Source organism: Lathyrus oleraceus, chromosome 5 (assembly GCF_024323335.1).
Source record: "Lathyrus oleraceus cultivar Zhongwan6 chromosome 5, CAAS_Psat_ZW6_1.0, whole genome shotgun sequence".
Classification (NCBI taxonomy): Eukaryota; Viridiplantae; Streptophyta; class Magnoliopsida; order Fabales; family Fabaceae; genus Lathyrus; species Lathyrus oleraceus.
Genome location: NC_066583.1, coordinates 624314830 through 624337544, shown reverse-complemented (window position 1 = coordinate 624337544; position 22715 = coordinate 624314830). Strand labels below are relative to the sequence as shown.

At 36.5% G+C, this 22715-nt stretch overlaps 1 protein-coding gene across 1 annotated transcript; it reads right to left on the bottom strand.

Moving 5' to 3' along the window:
• Positions 1-266: 266 nt before the first annotated feature.
• On the bottom strand, positions 267-10617 carry LOC127082517 (uncharacterized). Its single transcript, XM_051022757.1, has 4 exons — positions 10597-10617; positions 10473-10484; positions 4421-5369; positions 267-415 (listed from the first exon to the last, which is right to left on the bottom strand). The coding sequence occupies exons 1-4, from the start codon at positions 10615-10617 to the stop codon at positions 267-269; spliced, it is 1131 nt and encodes a 376-aa protein (XP_050878714.1).
• Positions 10618-22715: the final 12098 nt, after the last annotated feature.

Here is a 22715-nt window from a genome sequence, read left to right as displayed (position 1 = left end):
AAGTAAGGTGAAAAAGTGACCTTTCAAAATAAACATCTCCAACACTTTGTGCCAATTGGAATAGTTCAGAAATCATGTTTAGAGGTTGTCTAAGGCCCAAATTCGTGCACATCCATGCACCCCCATGCAACTTGAGTGATTTTTAGCAAATGGCAAAAACACTTCATTATGCAAAATGTGATTACCACTTCCATTAACTAACTTAAACAGATGTTAAACAGACTATATATGTCACTTTTCTGCTGAGAAAACCCTGGCCACTTTTACTAAAACAGATCAAAATTCCATTTGCTCTCAAAAACCTTCATCTTCTTCATCTTGAATTTTTGCTGAAAACTCCAAAGAACTCGAGCATTGTTTGGTTGTCCCATCATATACAAACCTCTTGGAACCTTTTGCAAGCTTGAGATCACAACTGTAGAGCAAGAATCGTGACTGTTCCATTGAAGTTCACTTCCATGGCAGATCTTGATTGAAGCTTTTTCAAACATTGCTGAGCTAAAACTCCTTGACCATTCATCATCTAAAGCAATATTGTTCATCTGTTTCAACTGTTTGAGGCCAAAGGATCACGAATTCATCACTGTCTTCCAAATCTGGTAAATTTTCGACCCTAACCATTTCCAAAATCATGACATGCTTTAGAAATATCTTTTTATGCTGAGTTCATTGGTGGTTGTAGTTTGGAAAATGGCTGAATATTTTGAGAGTTACATGGAATTTAAGTTTGATACTCCAATATGTTTGTGCTTGGTTCATGTTGTTTAGCTTGATTCAATCAAAATTAGGGTTAGATTTGGTTTGTGTGTAGTTAGACGAGTTGATTAGTGTGCTCAATTCCCATTTCTGGGATTTTTGTTCTTCAAGATGATGAAGGCGACACTGTAGCTCGAACCCTAGAAGCCATTGCTCAGATTTTTCATGTTTGGATCGTGTTTTTGTGTTTTCTGCATGGAGTCACTGTTCTATTGGGCCATGACCAATCATATTGCAGCATTCCCTTAAGTGAAACGCTGCGTTTCACTTAAGGGACGAGATAATTACACAATTGCCATTTCCGTGTTTTAATTTTAATTAATTCATTTCATTTTGCATTTTATTTCATTTGCCATGGCCATCTTACAAAAATCATAGCACACTCATTTCTTATCCAAAATTCATGGGATTTTTTGCAAAATGTTCATTTTGATCTCTAGTTTTTTATCATGTTTTTTCCAGATTTTTTGCATGAATGGATTTTAAAATGTGCTAGGGTTTGTCATATGTGTCCATTTTATGTATGTCTTGCCAAATCAATTGTGAAATGATGATACCTTATCCAATGACTCCCAATTTTTTTGTGCTTAAACTAGACACATTCATGGTGATTTTGGTGTAGAGTTTGTGAATTTATCATTTCTGGTTGTGGAGATATGATTTTTTGAATTAGGGTGTGACAATTTGTGTCACACCATTGATGTCCAACTTCATGATTTTAATTCCCTTGCTTAATGAACTCAATTTGGTTTGAATTTTTGCATGAATGTACCTATGGATGTCTAGTTTACATGTGAATTTTTATGGAATTATTGATGGCATTTCCTAATTGTTTGGAATTTTCTCCCCTGTTTGACCAAAATGTTGACTTTTGTGACACTTGATGCCATATGTTTTGTGAAATTCTCATACTTAATTGGATGGACATGAAATTTGACATGTGATTAGTAGACATCTTAAGGTTTGCCATGGTGTTGATCCCATTCATTTCTCATATGTTGTCACTGATTTATGATTTATTGAAGTTGATGCATGTTTGGTTGACTTCTTTGAGCATGCTTGAACTTGCCTTGCCTTTCTGATTTTCATTGACCAACTTCCTTTGATCCAAATGAGCTGAAATTTGATATGCTTATCATGATTTATTGGAATGTTTATGATTGGTTTTGAGTTGAGTCTTGCTGTTGACTTCATTGAGCTTCTATTTGCCATGTGTTGACCTAATTTGCTTATGAAATCATAATGATGAATGATATGAACATGGAACCACTTGAGTTTGCTTCTTGATTGTTTGAATATGATTTTGATTGGATTCCACTTGCTGATTTGACTTTCTCATCCCCTTTTGACCCTAGGCTTGTCCTAGTGGTCTTGTTGCTCATGTTTGAGTTCATTTTTTCAGGTTAAGAAGCAATTGCCTTAAAGAAACTTATACAAGTTGAATGAGTTTGATTTGATTATCATGACTAACTTGTTTGTTTTGTAGTTTGCTTGGCTCACATGCTTTGAGCCTTGTGCATTGCACATTTAACTGATTGTGTTGACTGTTGATCCTTATCTCATTTTGCTTTAACTTTGAGTTGTGTACTGATTCTGTTTGACTGGTTTCAGGTACCATTAGTTGCTTAGTTCTTTAAGAACTTGCTTTGCTTTGCTTAATAGCAATTTGCATTGAGGTATAATTTCTCATCTTCATGTAGTCTGGAAGACCTGGCCTGTTACTTGGCCAGGCACCTGTCTGAAGTCCTCCTTAAGAGGCAATGTTTGTGACTGTTTACAATTTGTCCTTGTACATATTCAAAGACCTCCTAAGTGAAGAGGCAATTGGTAGAATCCAAGAGATATGCAACCTATCTCCTACTATTCTGTGTGTCACTCACCTTGCTCACACTACTTGTGTTGATGCATAGTGGGTAAAAACCCAAGATCTATAGAGTCCAACTTGTGGAGAGAGTTCCTACTTTCTGAACTCCCACACCTTCTGATATTCAAATGCTCTCCCTGACCAGGGATAAGAGCAATGAGGCACACCCCTCATCTCCTCTCATCTGCTTCACCTTGGCTCTCAATGTCAAGGTTAAGAGCACCATCTACCCAGTTCCAGTGGTTTGTTTGTTGAGGTTGATATGACCCCTCGACTAAAACCTAACCTTGTTTGAGCCCATTGCTTGCATATAGTGTGTGCTACTTGTGCTTGTGTGTTTGCTTTAGCTTGCTTCCTGTGCAAGTTAGGTTTGGTGTGGCTTGCTTCCTGTGCAAGTCATGTCTAGGATAGGCTTGCTTCCTGTGCAAGTTAGCTAGAAACCTTAACTTAGGGATGATTTTGCATGATAACATCTAGGCTCGAGTCGTAGTCTCCCTAGTTGTGTCTCCCTCTGTTATCTGGTTAGGCTAGTCCTGTGTCCCTGCGTAGGGGAACTACGTCGCCCTGATCCTCATACCAGATGAGGTACGTAGGCAGGAGATGAGCTGATCTCTCCGGGCGCCCCTTTTTTCTTTTTCAACCCTTCTTGTTTCTTCAACCCCTCTGTGTGTGTTGTTGTGTGCTTGGAAGCTGATGTAAGTCCATCGAGTGGCATTCGGGTTCCAGTGTGGGTTTGTTTGGTTCGGATGCTGATGTAAGTCCAGTGATTGGCATTCGGGCTCCACGTTTGCCTCTTTGTGTGTGTTTTGGTTCGGATGCTGATGTAAGTCCAGTGATTGGCATTCGGGCTCCACGTTTGCCTTTGCCAGTGTTTGTTTGTGCGTGTCAGCCGAGCTACGAATGCTCTGATTCTTCTTCGTCCAAGAAGATACGTATGCATAGGATGCGACATCCTAGCGAGCATGTGTCGTTTCCCCAGTCCGAACTACTTCGACTCTGATGTCTATGCCTGATAGACTAAGTATGCCCAGGATGCGATATCCTGCCGAGTCAGTTTCAGTCTGTTTTCTTGTGTCTCTTTCAGCCAGTGTGTGTGTGTGAGCAGTGTTTTAGCAACCATTTTCCTTTCTATTGTGCGTGGATCCCGTCGAGTACGACGGATGCGTAGGGGTGCTAATACCTTCCTTTCGCATAACCGACTCCCGATCCCATTCTCTTTGGTCGCGAGACCATGTCTTTTCCAGGTTTACTCTGAGCGTTTCCTTTCCCTCTTTTGGGATAAATAACGCACGGTGGCGGCTCTGTTGTTCTTGTTTCCCGCCGGTTTTTCGCGTAATGCGACACCAAGAAAACTTACTTCACTCAACCAAAACTCACATTTAGAGAGTTTAGCAAGCAACTTCCTCTCTTTCAACACCGATAACACAACCTTCAAATGCTTGGCATGATCCTCTTCGCTCATAGAATAAATTAATATATCATCGATGAACACAACAACAAACTTATCCAGATAATCATGAAAGATTCTATTCATATACTCCATAAATACACCAGGTGCATTAGTCACACCAAAAGGCATCACTGAGTACTCGTAGTGACCATACCTTGTCCGAAAAGCAGTCTTTTGAATATCCTCAACCTTTACACGAATCTGATGATACCCAAACCTCAAATCAATTTTGCTAAACACACAAGCTCCAACCAGCTGATCCATCAGATCGTCAATCCTCGGAAGTGGATACTTGTTCTTAATCGTCACTTTATTCAATTGTCTATAATCAACACATAATCTCATAGAACCTTCTTTCTTCTTGACCAACAAAACAGGTACACCCCACGGCGACACACTAGGACGAATAAACCTCTTCTCGAGCAAGTCTTCAAGTTGACTCTTCAACTCTTTCAACTCAGAAGCAGACATTCGATAGGGAGCCATCGATACAGGACTAGTTCCAGGAACTAAATCAATCGAAAACTCAACCTCACGTTCCGGCGGTAAATCACTTATATCTTCCGGGAATACCTCCGCAAACTCACAAACTATTGGAAATTCTTCAATCGTCCTCTTCTCACGAATATCCAAAGTTGCCAACAACATAAACAACTCAGCACCACCTTGCACCGATTCATCCACTTGCTTAGCAGACACAAACCAATCTTCCTTCGCACCAACCTCGGGAAAAATAATTGTCTTCTCGAAACAGTTGATATACACCCGATTAAATTCTAACCAATTCATACCCAAAATCACATCAAGTTGCTCTAAAGGAAGGCAAACTAAATCAATTCCAAAATCCCTACCAAAGATACTCAACGGACAATTCAGACACACATAGGAAGTAGAAACAAAACCCATAGCAGGTGTATCAATAACCATACTTCTACGCATATCAGATAATATAAGATTCAATCGCTTAGCACAATCCAAAGAAATGAAAGAATGTGTTGCACCGGTATCAATAATGGCAGTCAAAGGTGTACCATTAATAAAGCACGTACCTTGGATTAGCCTATCATTGGTAGTGGCCTCCGCGCCAGACAATGCAAACACCTTTCCCTTCGCTTGCTCCTTCTTTAGCTTATCACATTTGGTACTAATGTGACCCTTCTCACCACAATTGTAACAAGTCACACTCGAACCAACTCCATACTGGTTTGCTCTGTGACCACTCTTGCCACACTTGAAACACGTCACAGAATCCTTACTACAATCAACAACACGATGACCTTTAACGCCACATTTGAAACACTTAAGTGGAGTAGAAGATCCTCCCCCACTTGGCTTCTTGCCAAAACCAGATTGTTTCCTCTTGTCATCATACGGTTTCCCACGATCCTGGTTTTTCCCCTTCAAACTCTTGTAGAAAGAAGCACTCTCCCTACTGTCCTCATCATAAATCCGACTCTTGTTAACCAACTCCGTAAAATGAGTAATCTGTTGGTAACCAATGGCCTTCTTGATGTCATTTCTCAAGCCATTCATAAACTTCAAGCATTTAGATCTCTCAGCATTAGTAGTATTGTAATGAGGACAATACTTGATAAGCTCCTGAAATCTAGCAGCATATTCCGTAACAGTACCATTTACTTGCTTTAATTCAAGGAACTCCACCTCTTTCTTCCCACGACAATCTTCTGGAAAATAGTTCTCCAAGAAGACATCACGGAAAAGAGCCCAAGTAACCTCAATGTTGTCTCCTTCCAACCTCTGAAGAGTGTTATTCCACCAATCTTCAGCTTCCTTCTCAAGCATATGAGTACCAAACTGCACTTTTTGAGCATCAATACAGTTCATGACTCTGAAGATCTTCTCAATTGCCTTCAGCCAAGCTTGAGCTTTATCAGGTTCATGCTCACCCTCAAAGACAGGAGGATTGTTCCGCTGGAATCTCCCCAAAGCACGGAACTTATCATCATCTCCATTTCGGTTACCAGCATTCGCTTGAGGGATCTGACCAATGGAGTCAGCCAACATCCTCAGCGCCTCAGCAACGACATCGTCATTACTGCCTGCAACCATCGTCCTGAACAGCCCGAACAACCAGACAAACAATATCGATCGTGTCAGATACACAAATCAAATACAACAGGATTGGAAACCCTAACGACTATTGACCAACTGGTCGACCATGCTCTGATACCACTAATGTAACACCCCGTTTTTCTACCCCAAAATACTTAACATATAATCAGAGTAAATAAGCACGCATATAAACAAAAGGGCGTCACATCGACGTTTTCAAAAACTAAAAGCTTTCAAAAAACCAAACATCATTCATCATCAATATACAATACACCTGGTCATTTAAAATAACACATTTCAATTATCATGAATATTCAAGAATATGCGTTCGTAGTGGAAAATAATGAATACTCATGTATTCCATAAAATGATCCATGTCCTATACCATGATCATCTCTCAATAATCTCCTCAAGATAACTAAAACCATATCCATAATATTTGGCACTATGGCCCCTCAAACCGCAATTTTCAAATAAACATGTCACAAGTAATAACATAATATGTATCCAATCAGATATGAGTTCAATACTACCAATCTACCCCATGTTACATGACCAGAGCATTGACTCACTACTTAGTCTCTAAAACAAAGCACCGAAGCTCTCCAGCTAATCTCGAGTGAGCTACCGTCCACTTACTTCAGCAATACTACTCTGGAGTATCTGCACGTTGCCATGTAAAGCAACATTCCAACAGAAGGGTGAGAATTCAAATCATTATGAAGAAGTATAATAACGCACAATGATTAAATCAACAATTAAAGGAATTCATCACACCTTGTATAACCATGTAAATAATACTAACCAACATTTATTTCACATGTTTCGAACATCCATCAAAACTCAAGGAGTATAATATTAAAATCCAATACTATATTCCAAAATATACACATAACTACAATTATCACATAATCACATATTTTTCCAAGTTATGTATCCAAACATCACCAAATTCAATTACCATATCTCATACACACATCACAATCACAATAATGCATACACTCCATTATCACATAACTCTAATGTGACTCAATGCAAGACATGTGACTCTATGCATGTGGTACCACAATGTGAACCCAACGTTTCACCACTTTCCGATTCAATATCTAGAATCCAAGCCACGCTTTCGATCCGGACAAGATCAAAGCCACTACGTCTATTTCCAATTAAGGATCAATGTCTGTTACGCCTATTTCCATTCAAGGATCAACGTCTATGTGAACCCACAATTTCACCGCTTTCCGATTCAATATCTAGAATCCAAGCCACTACGTCTATTTCCAATTAAGGATCAACGTCTGCTACGCCTATTTCCATTCAAGGATCAACGTCTAATGCCATGTGAACCCACAGTTTCACCGCTTCCACCATGAAGCCGACCATGCCATGAATGAATATACAAATACCAACACATATGCAATTAATATCATCTCTACCATCTTAATATTCCACATATCACCATAATTCAACTCTATGAATTATCCACCAATGGTACATATACACATTCATAACAATATATCATTCACAAATATAGGCTAATTATCAAATACGCACACTTAGATTTCATTCCAAATTGAATACAACTTTTAAAATCTCAATTTTTTATTTTTCACAGCAAGTAACCGGTTAACGCTCGGTGGGCAACCGGTTAACATAAAACAGAATCAATTTCCTGCGCAGATTTTCAAGCAAGTAACCGGTTAACGCTCGGTGGATAACCGATTAACACAAAACAGAATCAATTTCCTACGCAGATTTTTAAGCAAGTAACTGGTTAACGCTCGGTGGGTAACTGGTTAACACAAAACAGAATCAATTTCCTGCGCAGATTTTTAAGCAAGTAATCGGTTAACGCTCGGTGGGTAACCGGTTAACATAAAACAGAATGTAGAAATTTTTGCGTTTTTCATCGTTGGAGAACTTTCGGACCTCCGATTTCGATTCCGTAAAAAGCCAAACGTTCAGAAAATTATAACTCATACAATACTCTAAGTATATAACATTAATTACAGTTTTAACACAATCAAGTCACCACAAATCAAAATATTCATCAAGACCTAACAATTCTAAAACTATACAAATTAGGGATTTCAACCTAAACATATTTCTACCCATTGCCCCAATTATACTAACCCATAATAATAAGGATTATCCCCCTTACCTCTTCAATTTTCTGGAAACCCTAACTTCTCTCTTGTTCTTCCCCTCTTCTCCTTACTTTTCCTCTTCTCTTTCTCTATTGCCGTCAAATGATCAAATGAATCCTACTTCTCACTCTCCTACCTCTTATATTCTAGTATTATATTTGGGCTTAAAGAGTGATACCTCTAATTTAATTATTAGGCCCAATAAGACCTAGTATTATAATATCTCTATTTAATTCAAATAAATTAAACCAACTCAATATGCACACCAAGTTAATTAATTCAATTATTCATTATATCTCATATCAACTAAATAATTAATTAACACACCAAATCAATTATTATACTACCTAACAACCAATTAATTAATTAACACTCTAAATAAATAAAATAAAATATAATAATAATAATAATATAAGAATTAATTACTAAAATTGGGTTGTTACATGATCAAATGGTGGTGCTTGAAGTCAAAGTGTCATTTGTTGTGATGATTAAAATGTGAACAAGATATCAGAGATCTATTGTGATGATCAAGTGTTGATCAAAGTGTAGTGCTTGGAGATCAAGATATCAAACCAATATATGGAAAACATATTTGAAATATAGGGGATATTTATCATCTTTCACACACTAGAAAATGTATTTAAAATACCTCTCTCTCTCTCTCTCTCTCTCTCTCTCTTTCTCTCTCTCCCTCTCTCTCTCTCTCTCTCTCACACACACACACACACACATACACACACACACACACACACATTTTTGTCATAGTGCTTTTGAGAGTGTGAAGATTTATATTTGTGATGTGTTTGGGTCTGGTGTAAGGTAAATATTATAAAAATCTCATTATGAGGAAAATTTGTTTTGATTGTGAGCTAAACCAAGTGAAAAGCTCTTGTTTGGTTGTTGAGGTAAACTAGATAAAACATCTGTTTGGTTGGGGAGATCCCTGTAATTAAAACTCTCAGCCAGTTCATAAGCTTATCCTGATGTTAAATGCTCTCGGTTGGTTATGGAGGTCTTTGTAATCAAAATTCGTTTTCGGGTTAGGAAGTTAGCCATGGTAAAACTCCAATCCTTATATAAGGAGGTTCATGGGAAAAACCTGTCAAAAGCTCTCCTCATAGTGGAAATTCTCAAGAAAGAATTCTTAGGGAGAGGAGTGGGTCAGTTCATTAGGTCGAACCTCTATAAATATATGATACTTTTCTCTCTTATATTAACTCTTTACTTTCTAGTTATCTATTTCCGCTACATTTCTAATTTCTTATTTTCTCTTCCTTTAACTTGTTTATTTTGGGGAAAAAAATTAAACAATAATTTTCTAAAAGATTTTGTTTTGACAATGGTTTTTCAAATCCACTTAATTCACCCCCTTCTCGTGTTTGTAGTCACTTGATTAATACCTTTTATAACAAACGAGAGATTTTATATATGTTGATCCCAAACCAAACAAAGTTTTTAACAAACTACGCTCACTAAGCAAACAAAGATTTTAACAGGGTAATCTCAAGAACGAAACAAATAGTTGCACAAGCTAATCTCAAGAACCAAACCAAGATTTTCACATGCTATTCTCAAGAACCAAATAAATATATTTCTCAATAAAATATCATCCTTGAACAAGAACAAATGCATCACAATACGAGTACAACCAAACTCTCACAAGTATTTTTCACTCTCTTGGCACTAAGTCAACTTTGGTGAATAATGATAAAATAGATAAAGAGGGTAGAAAAAGATATAGTTGAGTTTTAGTTTTGAAAACTAGTGTGAATAAAATGAGGATAAACCCTTTATTTATAGGAAAAAAATGTCTCAAAAATAAAATGACCCATGGCATTTTTAATGTTCTAATCTATTAACCTTAACTTTTAATCGATTAGACAAACCTAAGATGGAATTTTTTTTAATTACATTATCATTAATCAATTAAAGGCTTCTCTAATTGATTTGAGGCATTACAAATATGTTAATTAATTAACCATAATCTCATAATCAGTTAACTAGTGTAAAAATCCCTCATAATTTATTAAATAAGTATGCAATCAATTAAGGACACATATATAAATGTTTTCAAGTGTTTTATCAAATAAAGAGATGCTTTAAAATATATTTGTACATGTGTGTATGTGTATGTGTGTGTGTGTGTGCAATCTTAGTAACTCGAGAGTTACTCTTATACCTTTATATTAAACTGATAACTTAAACACGCAAAAAACGTAAGACCAATCAGACTTTCATAATTCCTCTCATTCGTAACTTTGAAGCTTCGAGTTCTTTTGTTTGATTCATCAGTTATTTAATACTTTAACTAAAACTTTAATCATCTCGCTGATGAGGCTTATGATAAATTCTTAATTGGATACCATCATTAGAGATTGATGGAAATTTGTTACCATAAACTTTATTGAACATTGTTTGACCTTAGGTGTTTTTATCATCGAAACCAACACGATCATCTAACGGATGCAGATCATTGTACCTGCAAACACATAAATCTACATTTGTAGATTTCAAATTTCACCTTCATTCGTTGAGCGAAGGATGTCTCACTTGGGCGAATTGTGATTCACCTGACAAACTTTTATTTTTTTTGTATAAGGCAAACTTTTCGTCTAATATTTGTTGATTGAGGTTTGCTCTCCCAACCAATTAAGTTGAGTTTTAGCCTATAGATGATTTTCAAGCTTTGGTCCACTTGCTTCATTTTGCATGGCTTCTTGATCTTTTATTTATTTATTTATTCCTGCTCATCATTCCTATCACGTCAAATGAATATAAATTAGGATCAATAAATAATTATATAACAATATTCGTTATATGCACAAATCAGGGGTTTTAAGTGTTATTTCATATGCAAATAAATGAATAAGTATGTGGAATTTATCGGGAAATTCAACTTAATTACATACTTATGATATATCAATAACAACTTTTATTATTGACGTCACATGTAAGGAATATATGTAAAATGTCAAATTATCTAGTTCCATTCCCTTATCCTTGTGAATTTCAATATTTATAACCATCTATAAAAAGGGATATGAGATTTTATAGTGGCCTAATTTTATTTCATAATTGCCCTCAACTTCCATCAAAATATTAAATAAAATTTAATTGTAAGCAATTTGACATTTTTTTCTCTAACTTCTCCTTTCTTATTTAGTTTTTTTCAAAATAATTCCCTCTCTCCCTAATTCATATATATCATGTCACGGTTATATATGTCCTAAAATTGTGCAAACCACATACAACTGCAAAATTCAATCAATATAAAAAATTCAATTAGAGAAGACAAAAGAGTAAGACGGGTTACAACTTACAAACACCGTATAGTTTACAAATTTATCTTTGTTGTTGGTGAAACTAAATAGATTTTCTCAGTCGAATATTGATATCCATTTTTCCATATCATGTATTTTTTATTTCACCCATATGCCATTTATAAAAATGGAAAAGGTCTCAAGGATGCTGATCACCTTATTCTTTCTTTTTTTCTATGATGTGGTTGTACTCTTTCCCATTCGTGTTTCACTTTTATATATATATATATATATATATATATATATATATATATATATATATATATATATTGTTAGAAATTGGGTATGATAATCCTGGATAACTTCGAAGAATCGTGTTCGTACACTTTCCGAACAAAGTATTTCGACCCTATTCTTGCCTGGGTTCACGAAATCTTTGTGGGGATAATTCTTGAAGAACAATTTATTTCTGGCAAAGAGAGATGTTCAGGAATGTAGAGAGAAAGTTTGATTTCGTTATCCCTTTCCAAACTGAGGCCAAATGACTCCTTATATAGGAGATGAATAACAGAAACCGAAACGACGCAACTGTTCAGAAACGGTTACGTCGGTTGGGAAAGGATTCGAAATTCAAAAGAAAATTTCGAACGTTGGAACCCCGTTTCAATTATTCGCATTCAATTATACGTTAACTCGACGAGCGTGCACTCCGCACTACCCCTGACTCGTTTCCAAGCTTTAACGCATAATTGCATCGGCCTATAGTAAATCACATTACTACTAAAATACATTGATGATACTAAAATCACCAACAAATCCCCCCCATTTTAGTGTAATCCTTGATTTACTCAGTATATACAATTATATATACAAGGGTATAACACACAGGTATAACGATCAAACAAATGCATAAATGAAAATGTCTTGCGATTGAATTTTCATCTTAGTACAAATACACATTCCAAATACTCGAAAATCGGGGTGTCATAGCGATTGAACCCGTCAATCCATTTGAGTGTCTGAAGATATAGTACACATATGTTTCTTACAATACTCTACTATTCATACTTGACACTTTACAAGCCATGTGTCCTTATCCATTAATAAGCATATAGGAAGCCAAGTCCAAGCTTCTTGAAGCGGCAAAACTTCATGCTCACATAGGTGATTCTTTTTGCACCTGCATTTGCAATTTTCCAAAAGAACCATTAAGAAGATATAATTCAACCTAACCATCACTTGCAGGTCTGAGCACATACCTTGGGAAGATAAACATAATTGCTCCAATCTCTAACTATGATCTTTCCACATTGAATTCTGCTTCTAATATTGTATTAGAAGGGAATTGGGTATACCATAGCTAACAGATTTAAATGGACTTTAATCCCATCCCAATTACCGACTTCTTCACTAAGTCTCTAGCTAACCCCTTCGTCAAGTGGTCAGCTAAGTTTTGTTGCGACCGAACAAACTCAATAGATATCACCCCATTCATGATTAATTCCCTAATCATACTATGTCTAACACCCAAATGTCTAGACTTTCCATTGTATATTTGACTATAAGCTTTAGCCAATGTGGCAGTACTATCACAACGGATAGAAATTGGTGATATCGGTTTAGGCCATATCGGAATCTCATATACCAAATTCCTTAGCCATTCCGCTTCTTTACCAGCAGCAGCTAATGCTACAAACTCAGATTCCATTGTGGAACCAGTTATACATGTTTGCTTCTTGGAAGCCCATGAGATGGCACCTCCCCCAAGCAAGAACACCCATCCACTTGTAGAGGATGAATCTTCAGCATTATTTATCCAACTAGCATCTGAATAACCCTCTAACACCGAAGGAAATCCCATATATGACAATCCATAATTTATTGTACCCTTCAAGTACTTGAATACCCTAGTTATCGCATGCCAATGATGTCTACTAGGATTACTAGTAAATCTGCTCAACTTTCCAACCGCATAAGCAATATCCGGTCTAGTGCTAATCATAGCATACATCAAAGAGCCTATAGCTTTTGAATATTCGAGTTGATCCACAGGTTTACCTGTATTTGGCATAAGCTTTTCTCCCGGATCCATGGGAGTACTTACTGGAGAACAACTTTCATAATTGAACTTCTTGAGTATTTTCTCAATGTAATGAGATTGCGTAATTACAATCCCCTTATTCTCCCGTTTAATCTTAATACCAAGAATAACGTCCGCTTCTCCCATATCCTTCATGGAGAACCTTGATGACAAGAAATTCTTCGTTTTATCAACTTGATTTTGGTCGGTGCCAAAGATCAACATGTCATCAACATATAAACAAATGAAAACTCCTTTACCGGAAGTATCAAATTTGCTATATACACATTTGTCAGCTTGGTTTAGAATGAAACCATTAGACAAGACAACTTCATCAAACTTTTGATGCCACTGCTTCGGAGCTTGTTTCAGCCCATACAATGACTTAATTAGCTTACACACTTTATGCTCATTACCAGGCATTACAAATCCTTCAGGTTGCTTCATATACACTTCTTCCTCCAAATCACCATTCAGAAATGCTGTTTTGACATCCATTTGATGAATCACTAGATTATGAATAGTCGCCAAGGCAATCAACAATCTAATAGTAGTGATACGGGCAACAGGAGCATAGGTATCGAAATAATCAATCCCTTCCTTTTGTCTGAAGCCTTGGATAACTAATCTAGCTTTAAACTTGTCAATTGTACCATCGACTTTCATCTTCCTTTTGAAGATCCATTTGCAACCCAATGGTTTGCAACCTGGTGGTAAATCAGATAATACCCAAGTATTATTTTCCATGATAGAACCAATCTCTTCGTCAATTGCTTCTTTCCAAAAAGCAGAATCTCGAGATTTCACAGCTTCATCATACGTTCTTGGATCCTCCTCTATATTATAGCAATAATAGTATTGAGTGTCAATCTGATCCTTTGATCCATCAACTAAATATAGTTGAAAATCAGATCCATAAGATCTAGATTTTCTAGCTCTTTTGCTCCTACGGGGTTCAAGTGTCTCACTTGGCACATCATTTGAATGATCATCCTTTAGAGATTCATTTGAATTAGGTATAGAGTCCTTTGGTCTAGGTATAGAAGAGAAACAATTCTCATCAAATATGGCATCTCTCGATTCTATAATCGTGTTAATAGAAATCGAGTCATTAGGTTCTATAACATAAAACCTATAGGCCTTGGAGTGCTCAGCATATCCAACAAAGATGCAAGCTACACCCTTTTCACCCAAAGTTTTCCTTTTTGGGTCCGGGAGTCTAACCACGGCCCTACAACCCCAAACACGTAGAAATGTTAAGTTGGGTCGTTTCTTATACCAAAGTTCATATGGGGTAGTCTTGTTCCTTTTATTAGGAACCCTATTTAACAAATAGCAAGCCGTTAACATAGCTTCTCCCCAAAACCCTTCACTCAAACCAGAGTAAGATAACATGGCATTCACCATTTCCTTAAGCACTCTATTTTTCCTTTCAGCCACACCATTTTGTTGAGGTGTATATGGTGCCGTAGTCTCATGAATGATTCCTACAGATTGGAAAAATACAGGATCATAATATTCACCACCTCTATCTGTACGTAATGTTTTAATCAACACATTTTGTTGCACTTCAACTTCAGTTTTATAAATTTTGAATTTATCTAAGGATTCGTCCTTAGCGTGCAGCAAATAAACATAGCAGAATCTAGATGCATCATCTATGAAAGTGACAAAATATTTTTTATGTTCTAATGATGGAGTAGCATGCAAATCACATAAATCACTATGTATCAACTCAAGAATGATAGATTTCCTTGTTATACTTTTAAAAGGTTGCCTAGTGATCTTTGTTAACATGCAAGTTTTACAATTTTCTACATTTTTATCAAAAACAGGAATTAAATCATCTTTAGACATTTCATGCATTCTTTTATAATGTACGTGTCCTAGACGAGCATGCCATAACGATGAATTAATAACATTCGAAGAGGACATAAATACAGAGCCAGAATCATTAGGAACTCCATTCAAATTCATCATAAACATACCATTATTATAATATCCAAATCCTACAAACACACCAGACTTCGATAAAACATATTTATCGGATTCACACACTTGCTTGTATCCAAGCTTATTTAATACAGGACCAGAAATTAAATTCTTACGTAGTTTAGGAACATACAAAACATTAAACAAAGTAATAGTCTTTCCATAACTGAATTCTAGCACCACGTTTCCTTTGCCTTCAACGGGAGCGAAGTGATCATCTCCCATGTAGAGGACAGAACCATCTTCCACTGGAACAAGAGTCTTGAACCAGAAACGATCCTTGCAAACATGTGTTGTAGCGCCAGAATCAATCCACCACGCGATGGCATCATCCTGCACATAGAATGCTTCAGAATTTAGTGAAACCGAATGTTTAATCAAACTATTCAAATCACGAATTGATTTCTGACCTTGGTTTTCGGATTGGTCCTTAGACCCCTTTCTTGAACCACTTGCATTCGCGTTATCATGCTTTTTTGCCGGAACGACAATCCTTCTTGAAGTGGCCTGTTTTGCCACACTTCCAGCATTCTAGTTTCGGTTTCTTGTTAGCACCGAAACTGCCCTTATTGTTCTTGAAAGCACGCTTTTTTCCTTTGTTTTTGTTGTTACCGTTCTTACCACCCTCTTCGACCATATTAACCGAGGGTCCAGCAATTTCTTTGCCTTTTCCTTTGTCATCCTCCTGCGCTCTTAGAGATTCTTCTATGCGCAAGTGACTTCCAAGTTGGATCAAAGACAGTTCGTCTTTTCCATGCTTCAGATTGTGTTTGAAATACTTCCACGAAGGAGGCAACTTGTCTATGATGCTTGAGACAGATATTGTTTCATCCATCTTCAATCCGTGTTGTGTGAACTGTCCAAGGATTCGGAGGAGTTCATTGAATTGTTCCTCAATTCAACCATTTTGTAATTGTTGGAATCGGTTACCAGGAACTTTTTACTGGATGAGTCCTCTGCCATGTACTTGGATTCGAGACAATCCCACAATTCCTTTGCAGATTCTATGTTTTGATAAATATCAAATAAGGGATCAGACATACCGTTAAGAATGTGCCCTCTGCATATGTAGTCGTCGTTCTCCCATTTTGATCTACGTCTCAGATTTTCAACTGTGTCTTCCTCCAGAAGTTCTGGAATCGGTGTAGACAGGACATGCACCACTTTCAACGTTGTCAACATGAAATGCATCTTCTTCTGCCAACGCCTGAAGTCTTGTCCTTGAAACATGTCCAATTTTCCGAAGTTTGTAGTCATCTCCTTGACGGTGCTTCCTCCAGCCATGATTATCAGAAATTACTTTGTTCGTTTGTTAGAAATTGGGTATGATAATCCTGGATAACTTCGAAGAATCGTGTTCGTACACTTTCCGAACAAAGTATTTCGACCCTATTCTTGCCTGGGTTCACGAAATCTTTGTGGGGATAATTCTTGAAGAACAATTTATTTCTGGCAAAGAGAGATGTTCAGGAATGTAGAGAGAAAGTTTGATTTCGTTATCCCTTTCCAAACTGAGGCCAAATGACTCCTTATATAGGAGATGAATAACAGAAACCGAAACGACGCAACTGTTCAGAAACGGTTACGTCGGTTGGGAAAGGATTCGAAATTCAAAAGAAAATTTCGAACGTTGGAACCCCGTTTCAATTATTCGCATTCAATTATACGTTGACTCGACGAGCGTGCACTCCGACTACCCCTGACTCGTTTCCAAGCTTTAACGCATAATTGCATCGGCCTATAGTAAATCACATTACTACTAAAATACATTGATGATACTAAAATCACCAACATATATGATATTATTTATTTTCTCTATTTATAGGAAAGAATGTGTAGAATGCTCATTTCATAATATATTGTTTGTTCAAGATATGAGTGTCTTTTTTTAATTTAATAAAGTAGTTTGGATTGACTGGCATAACCTATCAATATGGTTTACGCTTCAAGTGAAGAAATAGAGTACTATTTTAAGAAAACTCCACATTTATGATCAGAGACGGAGCTAGGATGACTTATAGTGGGAGCATGCGTCCCCACAATGTTTTTTTTTAAATTACCATTATATATATATATATATATATATATATATATATATATATATATATATATATATATATATATATATATATATATTATTTTGAAAGTCTATTATCATTTTATTTTAATCAAAAGAGAATTTTTTTAGCAAAATTCTCCTTGAACATTATTGTAGGTAAGGATGGCAAAACGGATCGGGGTCCGCTAGGCCGGTCCGCCCACCCACCATAAAATGGCGGACTGGATTAAGATTTTGAGTCTGCCTACCTGTTTTGTCCGCCTCGCCAAAACAAAAATATACGCTGGTGGAATACATAATGGGGCGGGGTTGCCCCGATAGTCCGTTAAAAAAATTGAAAAAAAGCTACCTAAAAAATGTCCATGACCCATTTTAAAAAAAATGCATATGGCCCAATAATAATATCCATTAAAAAGAAGGTTCAATTTATTCTAAGAGTGCATCTAATATTCTTGACTTTGATGATTAGAATTTTGTTTTAGAATACTTCACTCTTATTTTGTTAGGCAATATTATTATGGTTTTGATTGGTTAAACTTAAACTTTGATGTTGTACTTAATATTTATTATGGATTTGGTTGGTTGAACTTAAAGGTTGGTTGCTTGATGGTTAAAAGTTAATGGTTGTTTGATGGTTTAACTTAAATATTTATTTTGGTTGTTTGAAACTTGAAAGTTAATACTTGTTGATGATTCTACTTCTATTTTAGGTAAATACTTGTTGAATGTTCTATTTTTGATTGAAGTGTAATACTTTGATGGTTTTAGTTTTTTGTCATTTATACTTTCTAATTGTTGGTTTGATGTTTTCTTATTAAAATCACTACGCCAAAAACTGGAATACACAGCGCACCTTAGAGGGCGTTTTATTACAAAAGCGCACTCTAAAGTGAAGCTAAAAAATAAGGAGCGAACAACTGGAATAGACAGCGCACTTTAGAGGGCGCTTTTGTAATAAAGCGCCCTCTAAGGTGAAGCGAAAAAATAAGGAGGAGATAGAGGGACAACAATACAGGGCGCTTTTTAGAAAGCGCCCTCTAAGGTTACCCTTAGAGGGCGCTTTTAAAAAAACGCTCTATAAGTCCATGTGCATTTCCAGTTTATAAAGCGTTTTTGGAAAGCCTTAGAGAGCGCTTTCATAAGCGCCCTCTTAGGCCCCCTTTAGAGGGCGCTTTTTTTCCACAAGCGCCCTCTAAGGTCCCCTTTAGTAAACATTAAAATTATAACATACTGCGCGTTTTGTTATTTCACTCTCTGTTATTTTCGTTCTTTTTCACGTTAGGGTTCTCACTGCTATGATTTTCGCTACTTCTAAGGCGTTCTCCTTCCACCTCTGTTAGATCTACAACGTTTTCTCCTTCTATTAATTCGTTGTTAGCTGTTCGATTTTGACACCATAGGTATTTTTCTAATCTTCATATTACTTGGTTTCTCTTCTGACGTTCGCTATTGTTCATTTTTGGTTTCATTTTTCTTGGTTCATACATTTATTGAGTATTCTCAACAATAATTATTGTGTTGCAATGCTAGCAATGGAGACTAGGCATTATGGGTTAAATTTCACCAACTGTTCCATTTGTTTCTCGATGTAGAAAAAGGAGGCAGCAATATCTAAAACACCTTCTACCAATCAAAGGTACACTATGCAGCTTATGAGTGTATTTATTCTAGCATACATAGCGTAGCTAGTAACTTAAGAAGTTTAGGTATGGATGTTATTTGATAGAGTAAATTAGAGTCGACTATTCTTCTGTTAGCTTTCAGTTAGACCATTATACAATTCTACATATATATTTTCTAGTCAATGTTTATCTTTTGTAAAAACTATATGATGATATATAACTATGCTACAAATTAGTGCATACCACTAATGCTTAATGCATGGTTCATACATTCTCATGCTATTGAAGTCAGAGATATCTGAAAATGTTGAGATAAAACAGATTGGAAGCGCTTGGAGTTTGGTCAGAAGAATGTCTTTCTCGGTCATCGGAGATTCTTAAATTCAAATCATCACTACCGTGGATGGAGAAAGGCGTTCAATGGAGAGACAGAATAAGGCAGAGCTCCACCTATATTGACGGGTGATCAAATGTTTGAAAAGGTGAAAGATTTGGATACTCAGTTTGGAAAGCCTTTTGCCCACACACTTGTCAAAAGTGGGTGGAAGAAGAGGTCAGTTTTTTTTGAATTGCCGTATTAAAAGTCCTTGTATGTGAGACATTTTCTTGATGTTATGCATATTGAAAAAAATGTATTTGAAAGTGTTATTGGCACGTTACTCAATATACAAGGAAAGTCTAAGGATGGACTTAAGGCAAGAAAGGACTTGATAGTGATGGGAATAAGAACTGAATTAGGACCCTTGAAGAAAGGAAAACGAACATATCTACCGCCTGCTGCTTATACTCTATCTAGAAAGGAGAAAAAAACATTGTGTAAGTTTCTAAGTGAAGTTAAAGTTCCAGAAGGGTACTCTTCAGATATTAGAAGACTTGTGTCTATGAAAGACCTCGAGTTAAAGAGTTTAAAGACCCATGATTGCCATGTTATAATGGAACATTTTCTCCCAATAGGTATATGTTCTATTCTTCCAGAAAAAGTAAGAAGCTCTATAACTAAGTTGTGTTCTTTCTTCAAGTCAATTTGCAGTAAGGTGATCGATCCTGCGATCTTACCAATGTTGCAAAAAGAAATCGTTATTACTTTGTGTGAGCTTGAAATGTTTTTTCCTCCATCATTTTTTGACATAATGGTACATCTAGTTGTTCATCTTGTGAAAGAGACACAATTGTGTGGACCAGCTTATATGAGATGGATGTACCCTGTTGAACGTTATATGAAAATATTAAAAGGGTACGTGAAGAACCGAAGTCGACCAGAAGGTTGTATGGTTGAAAGATACATTGTTGAAGAAGCGATTGAGTTTTGTACTGAATATTTGTCTAATGTTCAGTCAATCGGACTCCCCAAGTCTCAGCTTGTCGAAAAGAAAGAAGGAAAAAATCTAATTGGAAATAAAATCGTGGCAGTATCAAGGGTCGAACGGGATCAAGTGCATTTGTATGTTCTGCACAATGAGAATGAGGTTGAGCCGTATGTTGAAATTCACAAGGATGTTCTCCGAGGTTTAAATCCCAATAGAAATGAAAATTGGATAGTACGAGAGCACAATCGATGTTTTATACCTTGGTTTAAGGATCATATTTATTCAAAGTATTATTCAGATCCTGCTTCAATAACAGAAAGGTTGAGATGCTTAGCATATGGTCCAAGTTTCCATATTTTTTCTTATAGCGCATACGCGATTAATGGATACATATTTTATACCAAAGAACAAGATGATAAAAGTACTATGCAGAATAGTGGTGTCACCATGGTAGCTGAAGCAATGCACATATCAAGTGTGAAGGACTTAAACCCCAAATTTGCAAATCTGTCGTATTTTGGTGTTATCGAGCGTATTTGGGTGTTTGATTATGAGAAGTTTCAGATTCCTATATTTGGTTGCAAGTGGGTTGAAAATAATAACGGCATTCGAATGGATAAGTCAGGATTTTTGCAAGTGGATCTTAATAGGGTGGGATACAAAGATGAGTCTTTTATTCTAGCCTCTCAAGCTAGACAAGTGTTCTATGTCAATGATCCGAAAAATACGAAATGGTCTATAGTTCTTTTTTCCAACAAAGTAATTGATGAAAACACTGGAGATCAAGGTGATATTGATGTTGAGATTGAATCGTTTACCAAAAATGATCAAGATGAGAATATTATATCAAATGATTCATATATTAGAAATGATCATAATGAGGGTATTTGGATCAATCCAACCGTTCGTGTTGTTAAGAGACATGTAGAACATATTCCAACCAAGAAAAGAAAGAGAACTTAGTGAAAAAGGTACAGGTCAAATGATTTTAATTATTTTCTTTATTACAGGTAAAATGACTTTTATTACAGCAAATCGAGTCAGTTGCATAAAAAAAAAGGTATAAACACAATTATATGATATTTATGCATAGAAAATGTTAATTCTTGATCTTATACTTCACCTAACTAATTTTATGATATTTTAGGTTCATGCTATTGATATTGAACAAAAAGAGGTAGTTGCTAAGAAGACTGCGACTAGCAAAAAAAACATGCATCTCAGAGATGCTTTTGCTACTTAGTTTTATTTCTTTTTAAGTTATGAATTGGTTGTATCACTACGCCAAAAACTGGAATAGACAGCGCCCCTTAGAGGGCGCTTTATTACAAAAGCACACTCTAAAGTGAAGAGAAAAAATAAGGAGCATACTACTAGAATAGACAGCGCACTTTAGAGGGCGCTTTTGTAACAAAGCGCACTCTAAAGTGAAGCGAAAAAATAATGAGGAAATGGAGGGACACCAATAGAGGACGCTTTATTGAAAGCGCCCTCTAAGGGTAACCTTAGAGGGCGCTTCTAAAAAGCGCTCTCTATGTCCATGTACATTTCCAGTTTATAAGGCGCTTTTGGAAAGCCTTAGAGAGCGCTTTTAGAAGCGCCCTCTTAGGCCCCCTTTAGAGGGCGCTTTTGTAACAAAGCGCCCTCTAAAGTGAAGCCAAAAAAAAAATAATGAGGAAATGGAGGGACAACAATAGAGGGCGCTTTAGTGAAAGCGCCCTCTAAGGTTACCCTTAGAGGGCGCTTTTGAAAAAGCGCTCTCTAAGTCCATGTACATTTCCAGTTTAGAAGGCGCTTTTGGAAAGCCTTAGAGAGCGCTTTCAGAAGCGCCCTCTTAGGCCCCCTTTAGAGGGCGCTTTTTTTACAAAAGCGCCCTCTAAGGTCCCCTTTAGTAAACATTAAAATTATAACATATACTGCATGTCTCTTTATTTTCCCTCTCTATAAGCTATTTCGTTTACGTAACTGGGTTTTCTCTCTACTGCGATTACTCTCTACTGCGATTACTCTCGTCATCGTCGCCGTTCGTTCTCCCTCACCGTCATCGTCGCCGTCGCCTTTTTCTGCTGCTGCGTTCACGTTCACTGAGTTATCTGCGTCCA

What these genes read in the sequence shown, in the direction of transcription:
- LOC127082517 (XM_051022757.1), bottom strand. Translation starts at nt 10,617, where the DNA reads ATGATTAAAGTTTTAGTTAAA. An exon ending in GTTGGTCAAGAAGAAAGAAG is followed by an intron (nt 416 to 4,420) that starts GTTCTATGAGAT and finishes CTTGCTCTACAG; the next exon opens with TTGTGATCTCAAGCTTGCAA.